This window comes from Aspergillus niger, assembly GCF_000002855.4.
Source record: "Aspergillus niger supercontig An07".
NCBI lineage: Eukaryota > Fungi > Ascomycota > Eurotiomycetes > Eurotiales > Aspergillaceae > Aspergillus > Aspergillus niger.
This window is the reverse complement of record NT_166523.1, coordinates 2,013,019-2,033,513: the sequence shown is the minus strand read 5'-3', so window position 1 is coordinate 2,033,513 and position 20,495 is coordinate 2,013,019. Positions and strand designations below refer to the sequence as shown.

Here is a 20,495-nt window from a genome sequence, read left to right as displayed (position 1 = left end):
GGTTTGGCCCGGGGGCCTGTGGTGTGCGGAGGACGGGATAAAGTGACTGGGTCGGAGTAAGCAATCTTGCGCGATGACTGGAACGGGCGGAGGGGTAGCTGTACCTGTTGCGGCGGGCGCGGAGGGATAATTAGAGAATAGTCGAATCTCTATCGATTCAATCTAGAACAGCAGCAGCAATGGTCGGATTTGAGGTCCCGCTGGCAGACAATCCCCGATGATGCGGAAGCTCAGATGAAATTTTCGGAGTAACGTAATTGCGGCGCCGACATGGCTTCCTGCCTCAGGCAGCAATGTTTCTTGTGACATCTCCGGCGGCAACGAATCAGCAGCCAGAAGCTCTCTCAGCCGCTCTGTAGCCGCCGGGCTTCTGCATCACGCTGCATCGCTGCATCTTACAGGCCGGTGTGAATTCCCCTCTTGTCCAGGTATAAATCATGGCGCTGTCTTCCCCCCTCAATTCCCGCATCGCGCGGAACTCTTCTTCTTTTCTTCTCTTCTTCAACACGCCCGGGTGGCCTTATCGACGTTGATCGCCTATTATGCCTCCGTTATCGGGTGAAGAGCGTATACTTACCGTGTGAGTAGCGCTACCCCGCAGATCTCTCAGCAGCTGCAGCTGTATCACACCTGGTTGCTTGGAGTTTGCTAACCGCCGTGTAGCTTTGCGGATATCCATTATTACTTTGCAGCGCCATGCCCGAAGCCCCTCCATCACCGGTTTGATAAGGGCTGCTATCTATACCTTTATCTCAACAGCGCTCTGCAGAAGGTTAGAATAGAGGTCGCGAACAACCCAGGAACTCCGGAGCAGGATGCCTTCAATGGCGGTTAGTAGTTACCTCTCTCATCGTGCTGGCTCATTGCTAAATGCCTGTAGCTCTGGATAACATCCATCTCCGACATTCGACTAAATTCCCGACTCTCTGCACTGTGACCGTGGACGGACAGGTGCCGAGTCCACCCCCAGGCCAACCGGCGTTTCCACCGCCCCCAGGCGCCATTTCAAGCGAATGGCAACTGCCTGGTAACGACTCGCCGGCCCTGTTCCGCCTGCACACACTAGATATTTATTTTTGGACGACGGAGGACGTCAATCAGTTCCTAGATCTGATCGAGCGGCACCTCTCGCAGTCGCAGATCGAGACAGACCGACACCCCTTCCCACCTCCGCCCCAGAGCACCGTCAGTTCTGTCGTACAGCAACTGGAAAATGTAGCGATCACCGATCCTGGCTATCAGAATGGACAGACTCGCAATTCTCAAGCCGAGGTCGTGTCTAATCCCGTGCCTAGCTACCAAGCCATTACACCACCAAGCAACCTCCCTCCTCCCCCTCCACTGGGCGGCTTAGCTACGACTGCCCAGCCAGTCATGCCTGGAATCCAGACCGTAGCCAGCGAACAACAGGATAATGCTCCGCCGGAACCAACTCCCGCCCCTCTACCTTACAATCCCGCTGCACCCCCGGCACCAGAGCCAATTAGACACCGAGAGAAGACCCCTCCCCCAGACGACGCAGAGACGGGGACCGGCCTTGCTGCAGCTGCAGCTGCAGCTGTCGACAATGGCCTTGCTTATCCTCAATCTTCCCAAATGCCCCAGGGGTTAGCAGCTACAGCAACAGCACCATCAGCAACAAGAGGTCTATCTGCCCCTCCACCTCCACCAGGGCCCGCCCCGCCCTACAGCATGCCTGGAAACTACGTGCCTCCTGGACCCCCGAGTGCTGGCCTCTCCTCGTTCCCAACCTCCCTACCTAGCCCAGGTCTACCCTCCTATTCTGCCTCGTTCCTATCAGGCGAGAGCCTCAGCCATCCCATGGGGACAAACCAGTCACTACCAGGGCCACCACAGCAGCAGCAGCCGCAACAACAGATGTCCTTCGCCCCTCCTCCCACTGATCCTAATGCGCACCTCTATGGCGGAGCAGGAGCAGGAGCAGGGCCGACTCCCGGCATATACAGAACGTCAACCGACTCATCATCGACATCTACCCCACCGATGCAGCTCTCGCTAGGTGGTTACTCGAACTACTCGTACGAGCAGCCGGGGACGAAGCGCAGCGCCACGGTATCAGGGAACGAGTATAACGTTCATAACCAATTGTATCAGCCGACGGCACAGGAGTCAATCTCACCTCATCAGAAGTATGCCAAAGAGGCGATGGTGAAGCCGGGGGATCCGCATCGGCCGCAGTATTTTGTGAAGAGTGCGTATAAGGTGGAGCATGGGGTGAATCGCTTTTTGAAGAAGTTGGAGAAGAGGCTGTAGCCACCCCTGGAACGAACTTGAGATTCTAATCCTTGTGATATTATGGTTAAGGGTCTGTTCATGCCGGAGTTTAGCATGCTTCTACATAGTATAACATCTGTTTACACGTTCCAATTTAACAGCGATTAATTCCATTCCATATACGTTCACTTCATCTATTTATATCCTCAATCGACGCATACCACAACATACAATCACTTAACAAAGAGGAGATTGTCATTGCCCATAACCTTACTACCTTTAACTTCACATCCACACCCGCAATCCTAGCATAATACAACAATTAATCCCTAACAAACGGATCCACATCCCCCTCCCTCCACCTCCTAAACTCCAACACCCTCTCCACCCCGGCCGCGACCTCCTCACCCCAGATACTCTCCACCCAAGCAAACATCAAATCAACACCGGCACTCACCCCAGCCGAACTCCACACCTCAGTCCCCTTCCCATCCCCCCCAACATCACTCCTATCAACAACCCACCTCGCCTCCTTCACCCACTGCACCCCCGGCGCATCCCTCACCACGCCCTCCCAATCATTCTTATTCGTAGTCGCCCTCTTCCCATCCAGAACCCCCGCCCTCGCAGCCAACTTCCCACCCGTGCACACAGTCAACAGGTACTTAAGAGTAGGGTAGACAGTCCGAATATACTCTGTGTATTCGGGGAGCGGGGCGCGAGTACCCCAACCCCCGGGGATTATGAGGACGTCGAGAGGGGGCGAGGAGGAGAGAGTGGCTGTAGGCAGGATGGATTGGGATAGGGCATGCGGGAAATTGGGAGGCAGGGTTGAAATGGGGGAGAGGGTGGTGGAGAGGAGGGAGAGGGTGACGGGGGGAGTGGTGGTTGGGGACCAGGAGAGGACGTTGAGAACGTCGAGGGGGCCAAAGACGTCGAGGGCTTGGAAGCCAGGGAAGAGGAGGACGCCGATGCGGAGGGGGGAAGGGGTAGAGGAGTCTGAGATGGTGGGTGTTAGTTAGTGTCAATGGGATGGAGGTGGAGGTGGATGGGGGGGGAGCGGGGAAGGGGAGTATGAAGTACCTGTCATCGTTGGGAGATTATGTGTAGTTGTGATGGTGGTAAGGATGTGTGAATGGCGGTAGTAATTGTGAGAGAGATGGGATCAGATGAGTGGGTGGTAGAGAGGGTAGATGATGGGTTATATATACTACTGATGCTCATTGTTTCTGGTGTTGTAATTGCCTACTACTATAGATGATTCAGTCTAGAACCCACAAGTACAGGCACGTGCTATGTCATGCCGTGAGTCACGGCGAATGCCACTCTGACCTCAGCATTCGATAGTGAGCATGTTCTTTCACCGGGTTCTCCATAGATACTAGCGAACTACTTACTGTGTGTACAGATTAGAAATCCTCTCCGAGCTGAATGCTTACTTTGTGGCCTGATAATGATGCTATCCATCACATGGTGAGTTGATTTTGACCGAAGCGGATTGGATTGGGTTTTGGGGTCAACCAAGGTAGGTTAGTTACCTGAGGGTGGAGGGAATAGAATTATCCTTCAGGGACGAAGGATGCATACTAGGACTAATTGGTTGTCGATTTGTCAGGCAAAGGGCGTAGTATGCAGGCGAGCGCATTATTAGTAAATATGTGCTCGTTGTTCTCCCAAGGTATAAGCTGTGCGGTCCAGAGCACTGTGAGGGAAATGGTGAATAGGTGTTGCAGCTGTAGCTGGTTCTGAGTTGGTTATTAGTTTGCTCATGAAGGGTTGAAAATGATATAGGTAAGTTATGCTACTGCGTGACTACTGGGATGTAATGCAAAGATTAACAAAACTATTCATTTACTGAATACCAATAATTTACACCAAAGCATAAAATAATCAAGGATAAGAATATGCCAGAGGACCCAGTACTATGCAAGATGCAGTACTCCGTACACATCGCTAAGATCACATCCGAATCAACTCCACCTGCAATGCTCCGACATGCACGTCGTCGGTCTTGTTCGACTGTCAACAAGGGGCTCTCCTACCCAAAGATCCCGAAAGGTAACCCGAGACCAGAGTGGAAGACAGAGAAGCCAAGAAGCAGAGAAGAAGGGTAAAGCCCAACAATAAAATCAGTATCAAGAACACGTGGAGACAAGCATATGTACCTGGTCGCATCACGATTATCAAGGGTATAAAAAGATATGTCACGAGAAAGAAACGAGAAGAGAAAATATCTATTGTAACTGGTCAAGGCTCTGCAGAAAGTCAATTGAGAGAGAGCTTGCCCATGTCAACATCAACCTCGCCCGACTGGGCCTCGACAGCCTCAGGAGCTTCGACGACGGCCTCAGTAGGGGCCTCAGTAGATTGCTCAGCGGGAGCTTCGGGCTCGGTAGCTTCCTTGGTCTCGGGCACTTCAATGGCCGGCTCCTCCGCCGGCACGGGGACCTCAGCAACGGGCTCAGTCTCAGCAACCGCGGGAAGGTCAGTAGCAGCAACTTCAGCAACCGCGGGAGCATCTACTTCGGGAGCAGCCTTTGCGACGGGAGCAGCGGCTTCAGCTTCAGACTCAACAGATGTTTGAACAGGCTCTTGAACAGGCTCCTGAACAGGCTCCTTTGCGGGAGCTTTCTCGACAATCTCAGCAGGCTTCTCCAGAACGGCAGGGGCCTCAGAAACAACCTGGGCGGGCTCCTCAGCCTTCGCCTCAGGCGCAGGCTTCTCCAGCGGCTTGCCTTGCTCGACCTTGGTCGGACGGGAAGTACGGGTATCCAACTTGGAGGGAACTCGTCTAGGCGCCCGGGCCGGCTTGGTGGCCCGCGGGGGACTCTTGACCTCAACCTTGTCGTGCGTCTTACTAGCAGAGCTAGCAGTGGGGCGCATCATGCGAGCCAGAAATCCCTCGTCAACTGGTTTGGAGCTCGTGTTGCTGACACGAGAGTGAGGGCGTTCGTTCCCGGGGTTGCTGGGAGGGGAGGGACGAGACGACGGCTTGCGCACGGTGGAAGCGGTAGGAGTGATTGCGCGCTTCTGGGTTGCAGTAGTCGAGCTCTTCAGTGTGGACGGCTTGCGGGTCAGCGTAGACGTCGTCGTGGGCTTCTTGGCGGTAGACGAAGTGGAAGCCGTTGTCGAAGCCGGGCGAGTAGGATTGGCTGCGATAGCTTTGGCGGTGCGAGATGCGGTCGAGGCTGTCGGCTTCGTCAAGTCACGAGCAGGCATAGAGGGCCGTGCAGGTTTGGTGACGGGCTTCGTCGCAGTGTTCAAGGACGTCCGGCTCGGCTTGTGTGCGACTTTGGGGGCTTCGAGGGCCGCAGCCTTCGTGGCCGTCGGCCGGGTAGCCCGCGTGGTCCGAGAAGTCTTGTCCTCGGGTTTGGCAGGAGATGTGGGCGTACGGGGTTGCGCTGGCGACTTGGTAGCAGGCTTGGGTGCCGTCTTCCCCACCTGGATAGTGGATGGTCGCTTGGCGACTGTCTTGGTCGGGGTCGGCTTGGGGGAGGAGACATTGCTGGCCTTTACAGGAGAAGCTGGGACAGGAGCAGCAGCCGGAGCAGGGGGCTCCCCAGTGACCTCTTCTGAGGGCTTTTCGGGCTCTACCGGGGCAGGTTCGCTCTTCTCAGGCACATCATTCTGTGGCGTCTCCGAGGCCGCAACTGGCTGTTCGGTGATCTTCTGAGGGAAGCCGTTGCTGGTTGGTGACACAGACAACGGACTTCTCAAGCCACCCTCGAAATCCTCCGAATTGAAGCTCCTGACCCGGGACGGCGCAGCAGGGCTATCGCTGCGACCACTCACACTGCGAAGCCCTGCGACAGGGTTCGGCTGAGTGGCCCCATCGACAGCGATGAAGCTGGCGCGCACCTTGGACAAGGGTCTAGCAGAGGCGGAATGTTCGGAGCCAGCGGGAGATCGACCGCGGGAGGGAGGGGAAGTGGTGTTGCTCTGGTTGTTCTCGAACCTAGCAAGAAGGTTTCGCACACCAGGATGGCCGCCTGTCTCGTTCATGATGGCGGCTCGTTTGGGCGACAAGTGGCGGAAGCGGGAGGTCAGCAGAGGGTATTGATCGTGGCGGATGGGACTGGGGAGGGGAGAATCGGAGCTCGAGGGGTTGGTCAGAGAATCGACGGAGGTAGAGATGCGAAGAGGGGATTCAGCGCTTCGCACGGATGATGCGAAGGAATCGGAGGGCATTCACAAGATGAATGAACGCGTCCCAGAAAGAGGAGGGACGGGGTGACGTGAGATAAACAGTAGGCCCAATCTGTTAACAACACGCGGGAGGCAAACAGTGGTTCGGTAGTGGGGGGGAAACAAAGTCAATGCAGGTGAGACAATGCAACCGCGGTGGACACAACCATGGTGGACAAAGAGGGAATTGAGTGAGAGCTGTGATCAGGATGAATGAATGGCAGGGGGGATGGAGATGAGTAGGTGAGAGGAAGAGAGAGAGGAAAGCAAGAGAAAAGAGGGAGAAGGAGAAGAAGAAGAAGAAGTGAGAGAGTCACTTCCAACTAAAGAGAGAAAGTGGAGAGAGACAGCAACGAGGCCCCGACGCCTGAGGCAGCGGGTTCAGGGGTCGGATCCGCGGCTTCAAGTTGATGGCGCTCCGTCTCAGATTCGGTTCCTCGACGGTCTCTGCCTGGATGGCCTTACGTATTATTCAATAATCATGAACAAGAATAACTAATAATCCCTCTCTTTCTTTTGGTGGATGTGCTTCCCTCCCCCTGGCCTGATAGTCTCCGGCACTATTGACCTCCCCCCAGGGAATGACTCTCTTCCTTTCTTTTGCGATCGACGGAATAATCGGCACCAACTCCTTGCAAATGTTCATACACAGTCAATACTGATGATGGCTACTGCTGATCCTACTGCTGAGGTGGGATGAAACAGTCCTCTTACCAGCTGAAACCCCGTGCCTCTCTTTCTACTCACTCTCAACACAGCATAGCATCTGTTCAGTTGACTGTTGGTCATGATCACCATGGAGCCCCGACTGGCCGGGACTTTCCTGCAATCTCCTGCACTCCCCCGATCGTCTCCCTTCCCCCACGCCCCTAAAAGGCCAGCTTGCAGTTCCTTGCAAGTTGCGACACATTTTTAGCGAAACCTTGATCGTGCATCCCCCGATTGTCCCAAACCTTAGTTCACATGCTGGCCCCGATCTTGCATCCCCTTCCGGTGGCAAAAACCAGTTCCATCCCCGTCAGCCCGCAATGGTTGGTGCAATTACTGTGTAGCTAGTGGTGCTGTGTTCGTGGACAGGTTCCTGGATGACGCATTCCCTGGGAAACCCCTGGTGGATCAGGGATGGATTCGAGAGGATGCTAACGGCGACCAATTTCCCTCTAGTGCCATTCTAGTCCTTCTAGAGCATTCATGGAATAATCAAAAGGATGCTGTTAGCCTGTTAGTGCTTTCCTTTAATTACCCCGGTGGGTATGGATGCACTGACCTCCTCGCTCTCTCCCTTTTCCCTCGGACATGACACATGGCAGTAGTCCCAGCTGTGGTTCCCCCGCTGACTGCAGTCCCCATGGCACGGTTGTCACCCTGTCGTCAGAAATATTAACAATATTAACAATCAATCGATAGTACTTTGTATAGAGAAAAGGATTCCGCAGGGCCTGACGCAAACAAGGGAGACGGGGAAGCTGTGCCAGAATTCAGTAAAGATCAAAGCGCCCCCACCCGCGGGATGAACCTTATAACGCAGGGAGTCCGACTCAACCATGGAAACCCCAAGCTGCCATCAGACCGCTGCAACCACTGCCATTTTCCCACTAGATGCACTGATATCCGGAAATATATTCATCAATAGAAAGAAATTAAAGCAAGGTGCATGTTGGCCGCTGAGGCCCAGGCTTAAGCTATACGTAGTTAGTTCAGCTAGGCCTCCGTACTGCGTGACGCTGGTTCTAAGGCTGTCTCCCAAGCAATTTTCATTTGGATAAAGTATGCGGATGGAAGTCAAGAATGTAACCATGCTCCGAAGTGAGAATGATGCATTCAAGAAAACTTGGTTTTTCTACGTGAAGACGTATCATAATGCGAGCTTGCCTTATCGGCACCACCAGGAGTATCTGTCAATGCCTCTTGCTGACTTAGTTCGAGATCAAAGGCAACTGATCCAGGTGTGGTGGTACCATACGTACTTGCGGCATCTGCATATATGCAAGCAAGTGTTGGTTAAAAGTATCGTTGATGTGTCACAAAATCGAAGCATCTTTGAGAGTGGGACCTTACTAGTGTTGATCGAAGTAGACCTGATGAACTCTGGCACACCTTCAAGTTGGGTCACACGCTGTGATACCAATACTGGCCTCGTTCGCTATTACAGAAGCACAACAGATAACTATCAAATCATTTCCTTATGTCCAATGCTTGATGTACATGACCTAGTAGACTCTCCGAATAACATGCATAGCTAACCAAAATATATTGCAGACTTTTCCACGCACAGCGAACAACGTGCCAAAGTTCCCCGTGTACCAGACAGACTACAACAACTCGGCGGGATCAGAAGGCAGCGACTCTGGCAGGAGACCAGGATCTGCATCCTCCAGATCGTCGGTGAGTATTCCTACCCCGCTATCCAGGCGCTTACGATGCTTCCCCCGGCCAGCCTCCACGTCGACAAATCTTGTCATGCTGACCGGTGTGATGGGTTCGCTGCCGATATTCAGGCCATCTGATGACTGGATCTCGTCCGAACGCAGCTCCCAGTTCGCAGTGCGAACTCTGGCTTTCCGTCGCTCACTATTGACGGTCTCCTTCATGAAGGCAAACGACCGCGCTTGCTCTGCAGCCCATTTATCCAGCAGACTGTCCCTTGCTTCAACTTCCTGGCGCAGCTGCTCCTCCAAGCCAGTGTTACTACGGCGAAGTCGGTCAATATCTGACTTGGCTTCCGCCAGTGACGTGTTGAGCTCCGAGACGAGGACATTCATCGACCCCACTTCTTGTTCAAGGCGTTGCTGCTCCTCCTTTGCTTCTTGCTCCAAACTCTGTATCGTTTGCTGGCGCTCAGCCTCGAGTGACTCAATCTTGGTTGCGAGGTCACACACGCGGGTGCGATTCTGTTGAAGGTCCTCTTCTAACTCCCGGATACGAGTTTCCCGCTCCACAACGGTTGATTCGGTAGTACGAAGGGAACGGGCCTGCTCTTCCAGCTTTTGCTGTAGTTCGTCCACTTCCTGTTTGTGTGACTCGTTATTCTTCGCCTTGTCATCCTCCAATTCAGTAACCAGGGCCTCTAGTCCTTTGACTTCCTCGTGGTATTTGTCGAGAGCAGCATTCAGCCGCTGAATGCTGACAGCTTGTTCCTTTCCTTCGCGTTCAAGCTCCTGCATACGCATTCGTGTGTGAAGCATGTCTCCAGCGGATGAGGCAATAGACTCTTCCAGGTCTTGAATCTTCTTCGATGCACCTTCGTATCGAGCCAACAGAGTATCGAACTGACCTCTAATTGCGTTCTCCCGGCCTACGGAGCCTTGTAGTCGTTCCTGCTCGTCCCCAAGGCTCTTGACGAGCACCTCAACTCGCTTTACTAATGCACCAAGAGTTGCTTTGCCATCACTGAGGCTAGCATTAGCGGTCTCGCCGGGAACTGCTCGTTCGAGTTGGAGGCGTGCGGCGCGAAAGTGGTCACGCATTGTGGAGATAATTTCCTCAGCGTTATTCCCAGGAAATCCGAGACCCGACAATTCTTCCTTGACGTTGTCCAGTGCTTGAGCAGCGTCAGAAGCACGCCGCAGTGTCTGGGTCAGGGTAGGCAGGACTTGATCCAGGAAGTCCGGCGGTGGAGAGGACTGACGAAGGAGACCTTCAATTGCAGTTCCACCAAACGAAGCGACTCGGGCGCGACATGCGTCAAATAAGTCACGTTTCTCCTTCCTGGCAGCTGCGAGGTCAGCTGAAAGCGCAATGATCTCCGCCTCTTGCCTGTGGTCAGGTATGGATGCCTGAGTCGACGCATCGGTATTCGCATGTCCTTGGCTCAGAAGTGAAATGTTATCAGGCACTGAAAGTCGGGCATCTAAGGCCCGAATATCCGGCGAGTTTGATATAAGCATTGTATCACAATCCCATGCACTCTCATTGATCACCATTGTTTCTCCCTCGGAATTGCTGATGGTATCATGGTCTGTTGTGGCACCCGGCGAAGGGAACGAAAGCTGTTCCCTTAATCGGACATTCTCTGACAATACCTGTTCAATCATGGATTGTGGCGATAGCCATGTGGTTTCTTCGCTGGTTGCTAGACTCTTGGATACGTCTTGGTTTCTTTTGACCGAATCCAGTTCATTCTTCAACGAATCTCGTTCGCGTAGTAGCGACTGGAGTGTCTTCTCGTACTGGGCGGATTCTCTCTTCTCGCGCTCTAGATGGTTGATCTCATCACTTAGCCCAATCCGCCGAATTCTTCGTTTCGTGCGCGCGTCTAGAAGTTGTCGCAACGGGGTGAACTGCACTACATGCTCTGAGAAGGCTGTACTGGCAGCATCAGGAGCGTCCATACTGCGGCGAGACCGCGGAAGAGGGGTTGAGCGCCGCCGTTGGCCACGGCTTGGGCTCCGAATCAACGGGTCATCTTCTGCCCGTTCTTCGAAGGAAGACCGCAACATGGCCGGAGTAAGGCCTGTTGAGTGGGCAGAACCATGTTGCCGCCCAGGACCCGGGTCTGAGAAGCGAACCTTTTTACTCTGATGAGGGGTTTCGCAAGAGGTGGCGGAGGTAATATAGTACTCGGTTCGACGAGTTCTTCTGATCGAGACCGGGGTGGGAGGCTCTTGAGGCTCTTGAGGCTTTTGGCCGGATGAAGAGCTGTTTTGTCTCTTTCGTTTCGCCTGTCTCGTGTCCATGGCGATTGTGTATCGACCTGACTTGGGTGAGTCAAATGTCGCACGATCTCAGCCCCTGCTTTGTTTTTCTGGGGATGGGAAAGGTATGGTTGTGACACTTGGCTAAGACAACAATGATGCTATTGCGCCGTGAAACAGACCAATAGTTATATAGAGCAGTAGTAATAATGATGGTAGTTCGGAACAACAGTTGACGGCAATCACCACGGGACCTGGAGTATTGTGATTTTTCCCGAATAGGCAAGGGCCCATCGTGCCTTCCTGACGCGTTGAAGGACAGGGCCATTGCCCGATTGGGAACGCGTAAACAAACCCACCCTTGCGCCAGTCACCTGACTGCCCCCGCTGCCTTGCATTTCAGGCGCTGTACTGTGTTTTGTTAGTATTCCAAATCGTGATCAATCCAGGTTTATCGAGATATCCGGATATTGCCTCCTTCGTATGTAGTATGGAATAAGGAAAAGACAAGGAGTATTGTTTCTGTTGTGTGACCAGCCAATGAAAGACATTGTTTCCGTATCTTATCGCCATCCCCGTGACGAGCGCCAGATTGACGTTTTCCCCCTCAACTCACTTCTCTTACTGCCGGCTGCCCACCACCACAACTGGGAAGTCTCCTGCGAGCAGATGCGATCAAATGCAGAATCACCCAGCAACACCACCGCACACTGGTTATCCCGTGCTTTGCACAATGTTCGCAGGGATGCACCGCCCTTTACCTAGACTTTGGCTGGACAGCTCCGTTGATGAGGTGATCGAGGCGGCTGCAAGGGTGATGTCATGCGGGCGGCCAGCTGGACTTGCCTTCCCCTCGCTAATCCAGTGGAAGCTAACTTACTAGTATGCAGATCGTCAACCACTTGCTTCCTTGACTACTTTATCTCCCCTGCTCTTGTGCTCACGGCCAACTCAATTATTCCGAGCGCTATCTGGCAGATCATCTGCTGCTGCACCTGTCACCCTTGGCTTCTCGGCTTTCAGTCCATCCAGGAGACTCGTGATGACTGCTGCGCTTGTGAATCAGCCGGCCTGGGAGGAACGGAAACAGGCACCCGCGGAGATGGACGACGATCCCCAGACGTCTTTATCGGAAACAACTTCCAACAATGCCAGAGAAATCAGCGCTCCATTTTTAGAGCTTCCCCCTGAGCTAGTCCAGCAAATATTGTCATATTTATCGGCTCAAGATCTCGCTCGCCTGTCAACCACCTGCCGCACTTTCGCTGAGCATGCGACCAACGAGCTTTTGTGGGCCAATATCATCAACTCCAATCTTCCTGAGCCCATACACACACCAGGTGTCTTTGACTCCTTTCGCAGTCTCTACATCGCCCACCATCCTTGCTGGTTTATTCCTCGCAACAAAATCTGGTTTTCGGACACTGAGCACACGGGCAATTTAATCCTCGCCCGCTATGATCACCGACGGGGCGTCATAGAGGCTTACCGAGTCATTGCAGAACGTCGCTCGCACCAATTTCAACTTTGGGACTGGAACCCAGATGTTATTATCCAAACGTTCAATCCTAAAGTCAGTCTGTGGCTAGATGATCCAGTCCTGCTCCTTAAAAACCACCACGAGGGACGGCCGTTATATTTACGCGGTGAGACCCGCATGCCTATGCCCCTCGAGACGCAGCATGTCTTCAACTCGTTTTCGCTTTGTTCCATCCGAATGACATCTGATGTTGTGGCGAACAAACAATGGCCTCCAATAACCATTCCAACCAAACACCGCGTCTATCGCGGTGAAGTTGACCCGGAGTGGGAACACCACCCCCAACAGCTGGACAGAATTTCTGAGCATGCGTTTCGAATTAGAAGATGGGCACATTTCCGATTGGGCATGCCGATCTTCACCGCTGGCCGGAGCGAGACGCTGTCGACTTATGCTACACTTGACCCGGAGCTGTATACGCCCACGGACAAGAAACCATACCAAGGCATTTGGGTTGGAGACTACTCAGCACATGGATGTGAATTTCTGCTTTTCCTACAACGTGATCAAGGGGAAGGGCGATGCAGCCTTGAGGCTATCAAGCTCACTGGAGACCCTAACGTTCCTCGTGGCGAAATATCGTTCTCAGCAGACGACATTGGCCCAGGAGGATTTGTTCGCATTGCGGAGGAAGCTCTCTTTCAAGGAGCACGCATAGTAAGGAGCAAAGGCCATGTAGCGGGCCTCGGTTTTAGAGATGGTAAGTTTGATCGGAAAAGTGGCCGGACATCTCGCTTTGCAAACTAACCTGGTTCTTAGATACGTTTATCGCATCCCAACTCATTTTGATTTCGCCAGAGTGCGTGGCGCACTATTGGGAAACTATGGGCCATATCTCCTATTACCGTCGTCTGGACATCGATGCATTACTCCGGACATAGGTTTCGATGAATACATAGTACGAAATTTACGATTGAACGAATCACGTCACTCATTCCATACCCCACGGTGCTTCCAGAATATGACCCTGGCTCCTTTTTGGCGATTATGCTTTGACATGCGCGGACGCTTTTGACGTTAAACTTTCTAGCGAGCACACATGTGCTATGATAGACCCACACGGGCTTACATGGGACAACCAATCTTTCACTTTGGCGCATCTGTTATTGCGAGACCACACTCGCGGTCCAAAGGCGGGCTCTACGGAGGTTACCATATTGAAATGAACTGGACTCCTGAAACCGGATACTCTTGTATAACCTCATGGCTAGTCAGTGACCTGCACACGGTCACTGTAGTGGTGGATAAGAAAACACCGGAAGCAACCTCGATGGGTAGTCCGGGCCGTTGTTTGGCTAAACAGCGGAGAGCAGAGATACAGATGAGTTGTCCCTCCACAGGGAACCTATGTACAAACAGGCGTATCGAGGAGAGATGCGAATGTTCCAGAGGAGATTGCCATTGGAGCATAAATCAAGGTGTACAGCCAACGCAAAATACCCAACGCCATGACTTGCGCTACTCAAACATGAGCCGAAATGCCATCATCAATCATGAGCAACGATCCTTCGCAACTCCAGAATAATACCCCAGCCGCGACGGGATTGTTATCCTCCTTGTCTTATCCCGCCTTCTCTCCTCCAGCCAGAAACTCCCAGTTTCACCTTGTAGTGCATTCGCCCACCCCAGGCAAATCACATATAGATGCCCACCCCACAAGAGATCCATTCAATCCATTCGTAAGCCGACCGGCGACTCCGACACAGGAAAAGCGATGCGATCGGTGGTTGAGATGTAGTAGTAGTAGTAGATCTACCGCTTGCGCTCGAAGTAGCTAGTCGAACCCAACACAGCCACAGACTGATCCATCACCCACTCACCCACACCCAGGTAGTTGTCGATCCACTTCTTGAAGTCCTTGTTATCGGTGATTTTGTCGGAGTTGAGACTGGGGCTGTGAAATACCCCACGCGATTACCCCCAAGACGGGGGGATGAGCGCGGGATGAACTGATTAGTTTTCTGACCCTCGGGTAGAATGGATAATAGCGTAAGAAATGGGGCGTAGTATTTACGTTAATCCAGTCGAGCGCTTGACGCCAGCCAGGAAGGCCGAGACTAGATTGCGAAACAGGTCAGCTCCAAACCCCAACTTAAACAGAAGAAAAATAATAATAAGGGTACGTACTAAGAACCGCATCGAAAGCGTAGTGGCTAAGACGTCCGAGCTGAATACACACATGGATATATTAGTATATCCCATAATCTATACCCTATCTATCCCATATCCTCGTCTCTTCCGCAGGACAACCCGGCCGGGGACGGACGAGGTTTGGTTAGGTATGTGACATACCATGATGACGAGTAACTTCTGGGTGTGTGATAATGTGATAGGTAAATGATTTGCAGCAACAGACTATATCAATAGGAGGAGCGAGGGGTATGGGCGTGGAAGTTCTTGTCAGTGGGAATAGAAAAAAGAAAGATAGGTAGGTAGGTAGCAGCAGGTCACCCCACGGAGAGTCATCGAGGTAGAGGGTTCACGTGGCTTTCACATGACGTGGGCGACTGACTGGACGAGGCGGTGAGCGAGGCTGGGGTGGTCATTTAGGTGGCTGGGTTTGAGGAGAGGGGGAGTTGTGTGGCTGGTGTGGTTAGTGAGCTGGAGCTGGTTAGTAAGTACTCCGTAGTACGGAGTAGGTACTAAGTCTCGGCAGGTAGGCAGTTAGCCGAGCGGCCACTTGTCTGTGGTGTGTTTGTTACAGCTCATAAAGTACAGAGTCCGGAGGGGCAGTGTCTATATATTACTTAGTTATTTCATCACTTAATAGATAATGCTACACCGTAATGACTTTAGAGATAGGATGAATCATAAATACCCACACTCCCTCCCATTCAGTTTCCAATGCCTCAACAACTAAATCAACTCAACCCAAAAAGCAAATACTAACAAACATCACACTGAATAGATCAGCATGCATACATCCATCCATTTTCCGAAGTCCGAAACCATTTTCCTCAATCCAAGCCAAGCGAAACTGAACTATGCTACTCCGTCGGAGCAGTACGCAATCACAGCACCGCCAAGTCGGCAGTACTTTGTCAATAGCTAGGCGGGTGGATGAGGATGATATGTAGGATGAAACAACTACCGAAAAGGGAATGAAGATGACTGGGCTTGGCTCTGCATACTAACATACTAAGTATGTATCTGCTATGGAGAATATGTGTGCTAACTATAGTTATCTCTATAAGAGGAAGTGTGCCGAGCCGACGGCGGGCTAGGTACTTACGGAGTGGAATGGCCTAGCATGCATATTGCAGATTATCCAGATTCACCGGGGGCTGAGTCGGGACGGGTATACATACATTCATAATAGCAGGTGCTAAGTGTTGATCGGTATCCGTGATTGTAAGTAGAAGGTACTTGTGTGGTGGTGAGTGAGGATATGGGTTCAGTAGGTAGTGCGTACTTCTCTACTACTTACTATCTATCTACCTTGTGGGTGTCCAATCACGGAAAATAAGAATATCAATAGAACGACCATACCATTGTTCTGGATGTTTTATGTTTACTCACTCAAGTAAGTAAGTATTAGCCATAATGAGCCAAGAGAGACTAAGTTTCAGTTCGGATATATGTGGTTAAGGTGCTGCTATTACTATCTCTCTCTCATCCTGACCTACCTAACTATCTATCTTCCAAGTGAAGGCAGCGGCACATTCGGAGTTAAAAACCTCCAAATGGAAGAGAAAACCTCCGAGTACTTACTTAGGGTCCCTGTCTACTGACCAGAGTCTCGTCCTCATTACTATGATTAATTACCCACTGGACAAAAAAATAAAATAAAATAAAAATAAAAAGGGAGACAGCTTCTCCATAACTGGCAACTGGGTCCGTCCGAGCAGAGCAAAATTCAGCCTTATGGGTTCCGATGGAGTCAGGGAAATAGTTCTTGCGAAGGGCATTGGGCTTTTTTGCGAGGAGAAAATTCAGCACCGACAAAGCATCCAAATCCACCTCGCTAGGAGAGAATGGATCCGCGACGATGTGGGGTCAACTGGACAGAGTGAGAGGGTATCATGTGGTCCTGCCAGATACTTCGCAGAATGTTGTGTGGGTGTCTGATTGTGGCTTGGGCGTGAATTGCTTTTGGTCTTCCCAACCAATTATTATTGCATGCGGCGTATGAATGCCTGAGATGCGCGGAGGGAAGGTGCCTGAGGATGTAGTGGACAAATGCTGCTGATCGCTGGGCGGAAACCCTTGGCTGACCAGTGAAAAGAGCGGACGGAGGCAGCAGGTGTATCTACGATCAAAGAATAGTAGCAAAGCAGTGAAAGGTGGATCACCCAGCAAATAATTGAGTTTTGATACCCAGCGATAGTGCCGGGGGGGAGAAAAAGTCATTAATAATGGGAATTATGTAGGCGATGGGAAGTGTGATTGTAACTACTCCGTAGCTGGAGGCACAACTAACAAGCCAGCTCTCAACCCGCGGGGAACCGACCGACAGAAAAAAGCGTCCCAAAGCAGGAATCCCACCAAAAAGGGCCGATCCAGCCAATCACCGCCGCCAACATTTTTCCTTCCCGGGCACCCCTCCTCTAGTCCACCATCTCTCTCTTCTCTCGCTCACCGGCCCCGTCTTTTCCTTCCCTATTATCTCTCCCTCTTCTCCTCCCTTCTCTCCCTCCATTCTTTCTCCCATCTTCATCAATCCCTTCTCTTCTGTCTTCCCCCCCGGTTCAGTAGAGATCAATCATCCGTCAAGATGGCCGCCAGCTCTTCCCTCGACCACCTGAGCAACCGCATGAAGTTGGAGTGGCACTCCAAGCTCAACACTGAGATGGTGCCCTCCAAGAACTTCCGCCGCACCTCCATCATCGGAACCATCGGTACGTTCCTGCCAGTTGTGTCGTTGCGATTGCCATCTCTTGATGAGGACCTCGCACCCCGCACTTGACCTCATCCGAGCTAACCTGCGATTTTTCTTCAGGCCCCAAGACCAACTCCGTGGAGAAGATCAACTCTCTCCGCACTGGTACGAGCGATAAAACATATAACTCTGGGAGTTATCAATCAGCTGACTAGCTTGCAGCCGGTCTTAACGTTGTTCGCATGAACTTCTCCCACGGTTCTTATGAGGTAAGAAGGGAACCCATCCGTGCATTGGCACATGACGATATGCTGACCCGCCCAGTACCACCAATCTGTTATCGACAACGCCCGCGAGGCCGCCAAGACCCAGGTCGGACGTCCTCTCGCCATTGCTCTTGATACCGTAAGTTCGGGTCCCTTGGCTGGTCGCGATCCTCCAAATTAACTCCTCTGTAGAAAGGACCCGAGATCCGTACCGGAAACACCCCCGATGATAAGGATATCCCTATCAAGCAGGGCCACGAGCTCAACATCACCACCGACGAGCAATATGCCACCGCCTCCGACGACAAGAACATGTAAGATTCCTCCCCGCGTCCTTCCGATCTTGCCAGTGGATCGGGAGACCAGCGCAGATGTGTCTGTGCATAGACTCCGCTGACAAGTCGGATTGTAGGTACCTCGACTACAAGAACATCACCAAGGTGATCTCTCCTGGCAAGCTCATCTATGTTGATGACGGTATCCTTTCCTTCGAGGTCCTCGAAGTCGTAGATGACAAGACCATCCGCGTCCGGTGCTTGAACAACGGCAACATCTCTTCCCGCAAGGGTGTTAACTTGCCCGGCACTGACGTTGACCTCCCCGCCCTTTCCGAGAAGGACATTGCCGATCTCAAGTTCGGTGTTAGGAACAAGGTCGACATGGTCTTCGCTTCTTTCATCCGCCGCGGTAGCGACATTCGCCACATCCGTGAGGTTCTGGGTGAGGAGGGCAAGGAGATCCAGATCATTGCCAAGATTGAGAACCAGCAGGGTGTCAACAACTTCGACGAGATCCTCGAAGAGACTGACGGTGTCATGGTTGCCCGTGGTGACCTTGGTATCGAGATCCCCGCCCCCAAGGTCTTCATCGCCCAGAAGATGATGATCGCCAAGTGTAACATCAAGGGTAAGCCCGTCATCTGTGCCACTCAGATGCTCGAGTCCATGACATACAACCCTCGTCCTACTCGTGCCGAGGTGTCCGATGTTGCCAACGCCGTCCTTGACGGTGCCGACTGTGTCATGCTGTCGGGAGAGACCGCCAAGGGTAACTACCCCAACGAGGCCGTCAAGATGATGTCCGAGACCTGCCTGCTCGCCGAGGTTGCCATCCCCCACTTCAATGTGTTCGATGAGCTCCGCAACCTTGCTCCTCGCCCCACCGACACTGTCGAGTCCATCGCCATGGCTGCCGTTAGCGCCAGTCTGGAACTCAACGCTGGTGCCATTGTCGTCTTGACTACCAGGTGAGTTGTAAATATCCAGATGGGTAGGATGATTGCTGACAGATCGCAGCGGTAAAACTGCTCGCTACCTTTCCAAGTACCGCCCCGTCTGCCCCATTGTCATGGTTACCCGTAACCCCGCTGCCTCCCGGGTAAGTCGAGAAGCGTAGTGTTGTTTCGAGAGGTCGTGTGCTAACGTGTTGAATCCAGTACTCTCACCTGTACCGTGGTGTCTGGCCCTTCCTCTTCCCCGAGAAGAAGCCCGACTTCAACGTCAAGGTCTGGCAGGAGGATGTTGACCGCCGTCTCAAGTGGGGTATCAACCACGCTCTTAAGCTCGGCATCATCAACAAGGGTGACAACATCGTCTGTGTCCAGGGATGGCGCGGCGGTATGGGCCACACCAACACCGTCCGTGTGGTCCCTGCTGAGGAGAACCTTGGCCTGGCTGAGTAAATGCAAAAGCAGTCTGGCATGCCACCGGTTGGTGGATGACACGGTAACGACAGCGATTGGATAGAAAGCGTCAAGGGTGTGTCTCTGGATATCGTAGACCGGTCTCGCCGCCATGCGATGACTCAGGTAGTCTCCCCGCGGGCAGGCTGCTTGTGTCTTCACTGCGAGACTCGTTAGTCGGGGCAGGACGAGGAGCACCAGGAGTGCGCACTTGCGTCTACCACCACATTCACTTTGAGCCCGAAACGCGCTGGGGGAAGACACACACCTTGGGAACGTAATGTGTATGTATCTTGATTTGACGTTAGTTAGCCAGCCATGTTTGGTGGACTTTGCTGCGATCAAAAGCTAGAATTTAATGAGTTGTTCACAATGCCTCGATGAGATAAAGCACAGCATCCTGAGTGTCAGTCAGTATGATTTGTTAGTGGAAATGCATTCCGAATCCCTTGAGGATCCATCATTCGCTAGAGCAAAGTAGCTAATGTTGGTAAACAACGAATCGCTTCGTAAAGCCATGGATGGCATGTCCGAAGACATGAATCGGACGTAGTTTCGTCAACAACAGCCAACAATCATGTAGAAAGTTGCAGAAGGAAAAAGAGAACTGAGTAAGTAGTAGTAGATCAAAAGAGAAAAGGAGAGAGAGCGAGAGCAAGAGGGTGGCACAAGAACCAACCCCTCCCAATGCGCCCTCGAATCGAACGCCCTTTTCTCGTGCGGGGGAACGGAACAAGAAGCCTCAACCGAGGCAAGGTATTTGTCAATCTTTCACATTTCAGAAGTTCAGTCAGCCCATAGCTACGAAGTAGCCACTGGCAGTAATTCAGTTAGTCATGTTAAATAGTTCGTGAGTCAATTCCGTAGCGCAGCGCGGAGCGTAAGGCTATATTATCCCGCCTTACACCCGCCATTAAAGAGCAATGGAGAGAGCAAATCTTCAACAACCGACATATAAAAAGAAAGGAGTAAAGAGAAAGAAGTAAAAGGAGGGGAGAAAAAAAGAGGAGCACACGAAAAAGAAGAAAAGAAAGAAAATCCGTGACGCGACGATGTGGGAAATCAGATTGCCCAAAACTGAACTGAAGGAGAACTAAAACCGCGGAGCAGCAAATCAGATTCCCGAATGGTAACC

At 52.3% G+C, this 20,495-nt stretch overlaps 8 protein-coding genes across 8 annotated transcripts; 3 read left to right on the top strand and 5 right to left on the bottom strand.

Moving 5' to 3' along the window:
• Nucleotides 1-542: 542 nt before the first annotated feature.
• Nucleotides 543-2,274, top strand: An07g09060 (uncharacterized protein; the record flags this gene model as incomplete). The annotated part of the gene is made up of 3 exons (XM_059748686.1): nt 543-580; nt 760-830; nt 881-2,274. The coding sequence occupies 3 exons, from the start codon at nt 543-545 to the stop codon at nt 2,272-2,274; spliced, it is 1,503 nt and encodes a 500-aa protein (XP_059603829.1).
• Nucleotides 2,275-2,557: 283 nt separating this feature from the next.
• An07g09050 (uncharacterized protein) lies at nt 2,558-3,325 on the bottom strand (the record flags this gene model as incomplete). The annotated part of the gene is made up of 2 exons (XM_059748685.1): nt 2,558-3,234; nt 3,319-3,325. The coding sequence occupies 2 exons, from the start codon at nt 3,323-3,325 to the stop codon at nt 2,558-2,560; spliced, it is 684 nt and encodes a 227-aa protein (XP_059603828.1).
• A 1,175-nt stretch (nt 3,326-4,500) lies between these two features.
• On the bottom strand, nt 4,501-6,237 carry An07g09040 (uncharacterized protein; the record flags this gene model as incomplete). The annotated part of the gene is made up of 1 exon (XM_001391941.3): nt 4,501-6,237. The coding sequence occupies one exon, from the start codon at nt 6,235-6,237 to the stop codon at nt 4,501-4,503; it is 1,737 nt and encodes a 578-aa protein (XP_001391978.3).
• Nucleotides 6,238-6,743: 506 nt separating this feature from the next.
• An07g09030 (hypothetical protein) lies at nt 6,744-8,008 on the bottom strand (the record flags this gene model as incomplete). The annotated part of the gene is made up of 7 exons (XM_059748684.1): nt 6,744-6,880; nt 6,989-7,078; nt 7,168-7,373; nt 7,466-7,528; nt 7,664-7,785; nt 7,871-7,936; nt 7,991-8,008. 7 exons carry the CDS (start codon nt 8,006-8,008, stop codon nt 6,744-6,746), a joined length of 702 nt encoding a protein of 233 aa, XP_059603827.1.
• Nucleotides 8,009-8,241: 233 nt separating this feature from the next.
• On the bottom strand, nt 8,242-11,096 carry An07g09020 (uncharacterized protein; the record flags this gene model as incomplete). The annotated part of the gene is made up of 3 exons (XM_001391939.3): nt 8,242-8,396; nt 8,479-8,550; nt 8,840-11,096. The coding sequence occupies 3 exons, from the start codon at nt 11,094-11,096 to the stop codon at nt 8,242-8,244; spliced, it is 2,484 nt and encodes an 827-aa protein (XP_001391976.3).
• Nucleotides 11,097-12,096: 1,000 nt separating this feature from the next.
• An07g09010 (uncharacterized protein) lies at nt 12,097-13,475 on the top strand (the record flags this gene model as incomplete). The annotated part of the gene is made up of 2 exons (XM_001391938.3): nt 12,097-13,294; nt 13,354-13,475. The coding sequence occupies 2 exons, from the start codon at nt 12,097-12,099 to the stop codon at nt 13,473-13,475; spliced, it is 1,320 nt and encodes a 439-aa protein (XP_001391975.1).
• Nucleotides 13,476-14,346: 871 nt separating this feature from the next.
• Nucleotides 14,347-14,889, bottom strand: An07g09005 (uncharacterized protein; the record flags this gene model as incomplete). Its single annotated transcript, XM_001391937.3, has 4 exons — nt 14,347-14,488; nt 14,609-14,651; nt 14,722-14,761; nt 14,887-14,889. 4 exons carry the CDS (start codon nt 14,887-14,889, stop codon nt 14,347-14,349), a joined length of 228 nt encoding a protein of 75 aa, XP_001391974.1.
• Nucleotides 14,890-17,308: 2,419 nt separating this feature from the next.
• pkiA (pyruvate kinase pkiA-Aspergillus niger) lies at nt 17,309-19,360 on the top strand (the record flags this gene model as incomplete). Its single annotated transcript, XM_001391936.3, has 8 exons — nt 17,309-17,432; nt 17,534-17,578; nt 17,636-17,682; nt 17,738-17,818; nt 17,872-17,993; nt 18,092-18,925; nt 18,975-19,056; nt 19,115-19,360. The coding sequence occupies 8 exons, from the start codon at nt 17,309-17,311 to the stop codon at nt 19,358-19,360; spliced, it is 1,581 nt and encodes a 526-aa protein (XP_001391973.1).
• Nucleotides 19,361-20,495: the final 1,135 nt, after the last annotated feature.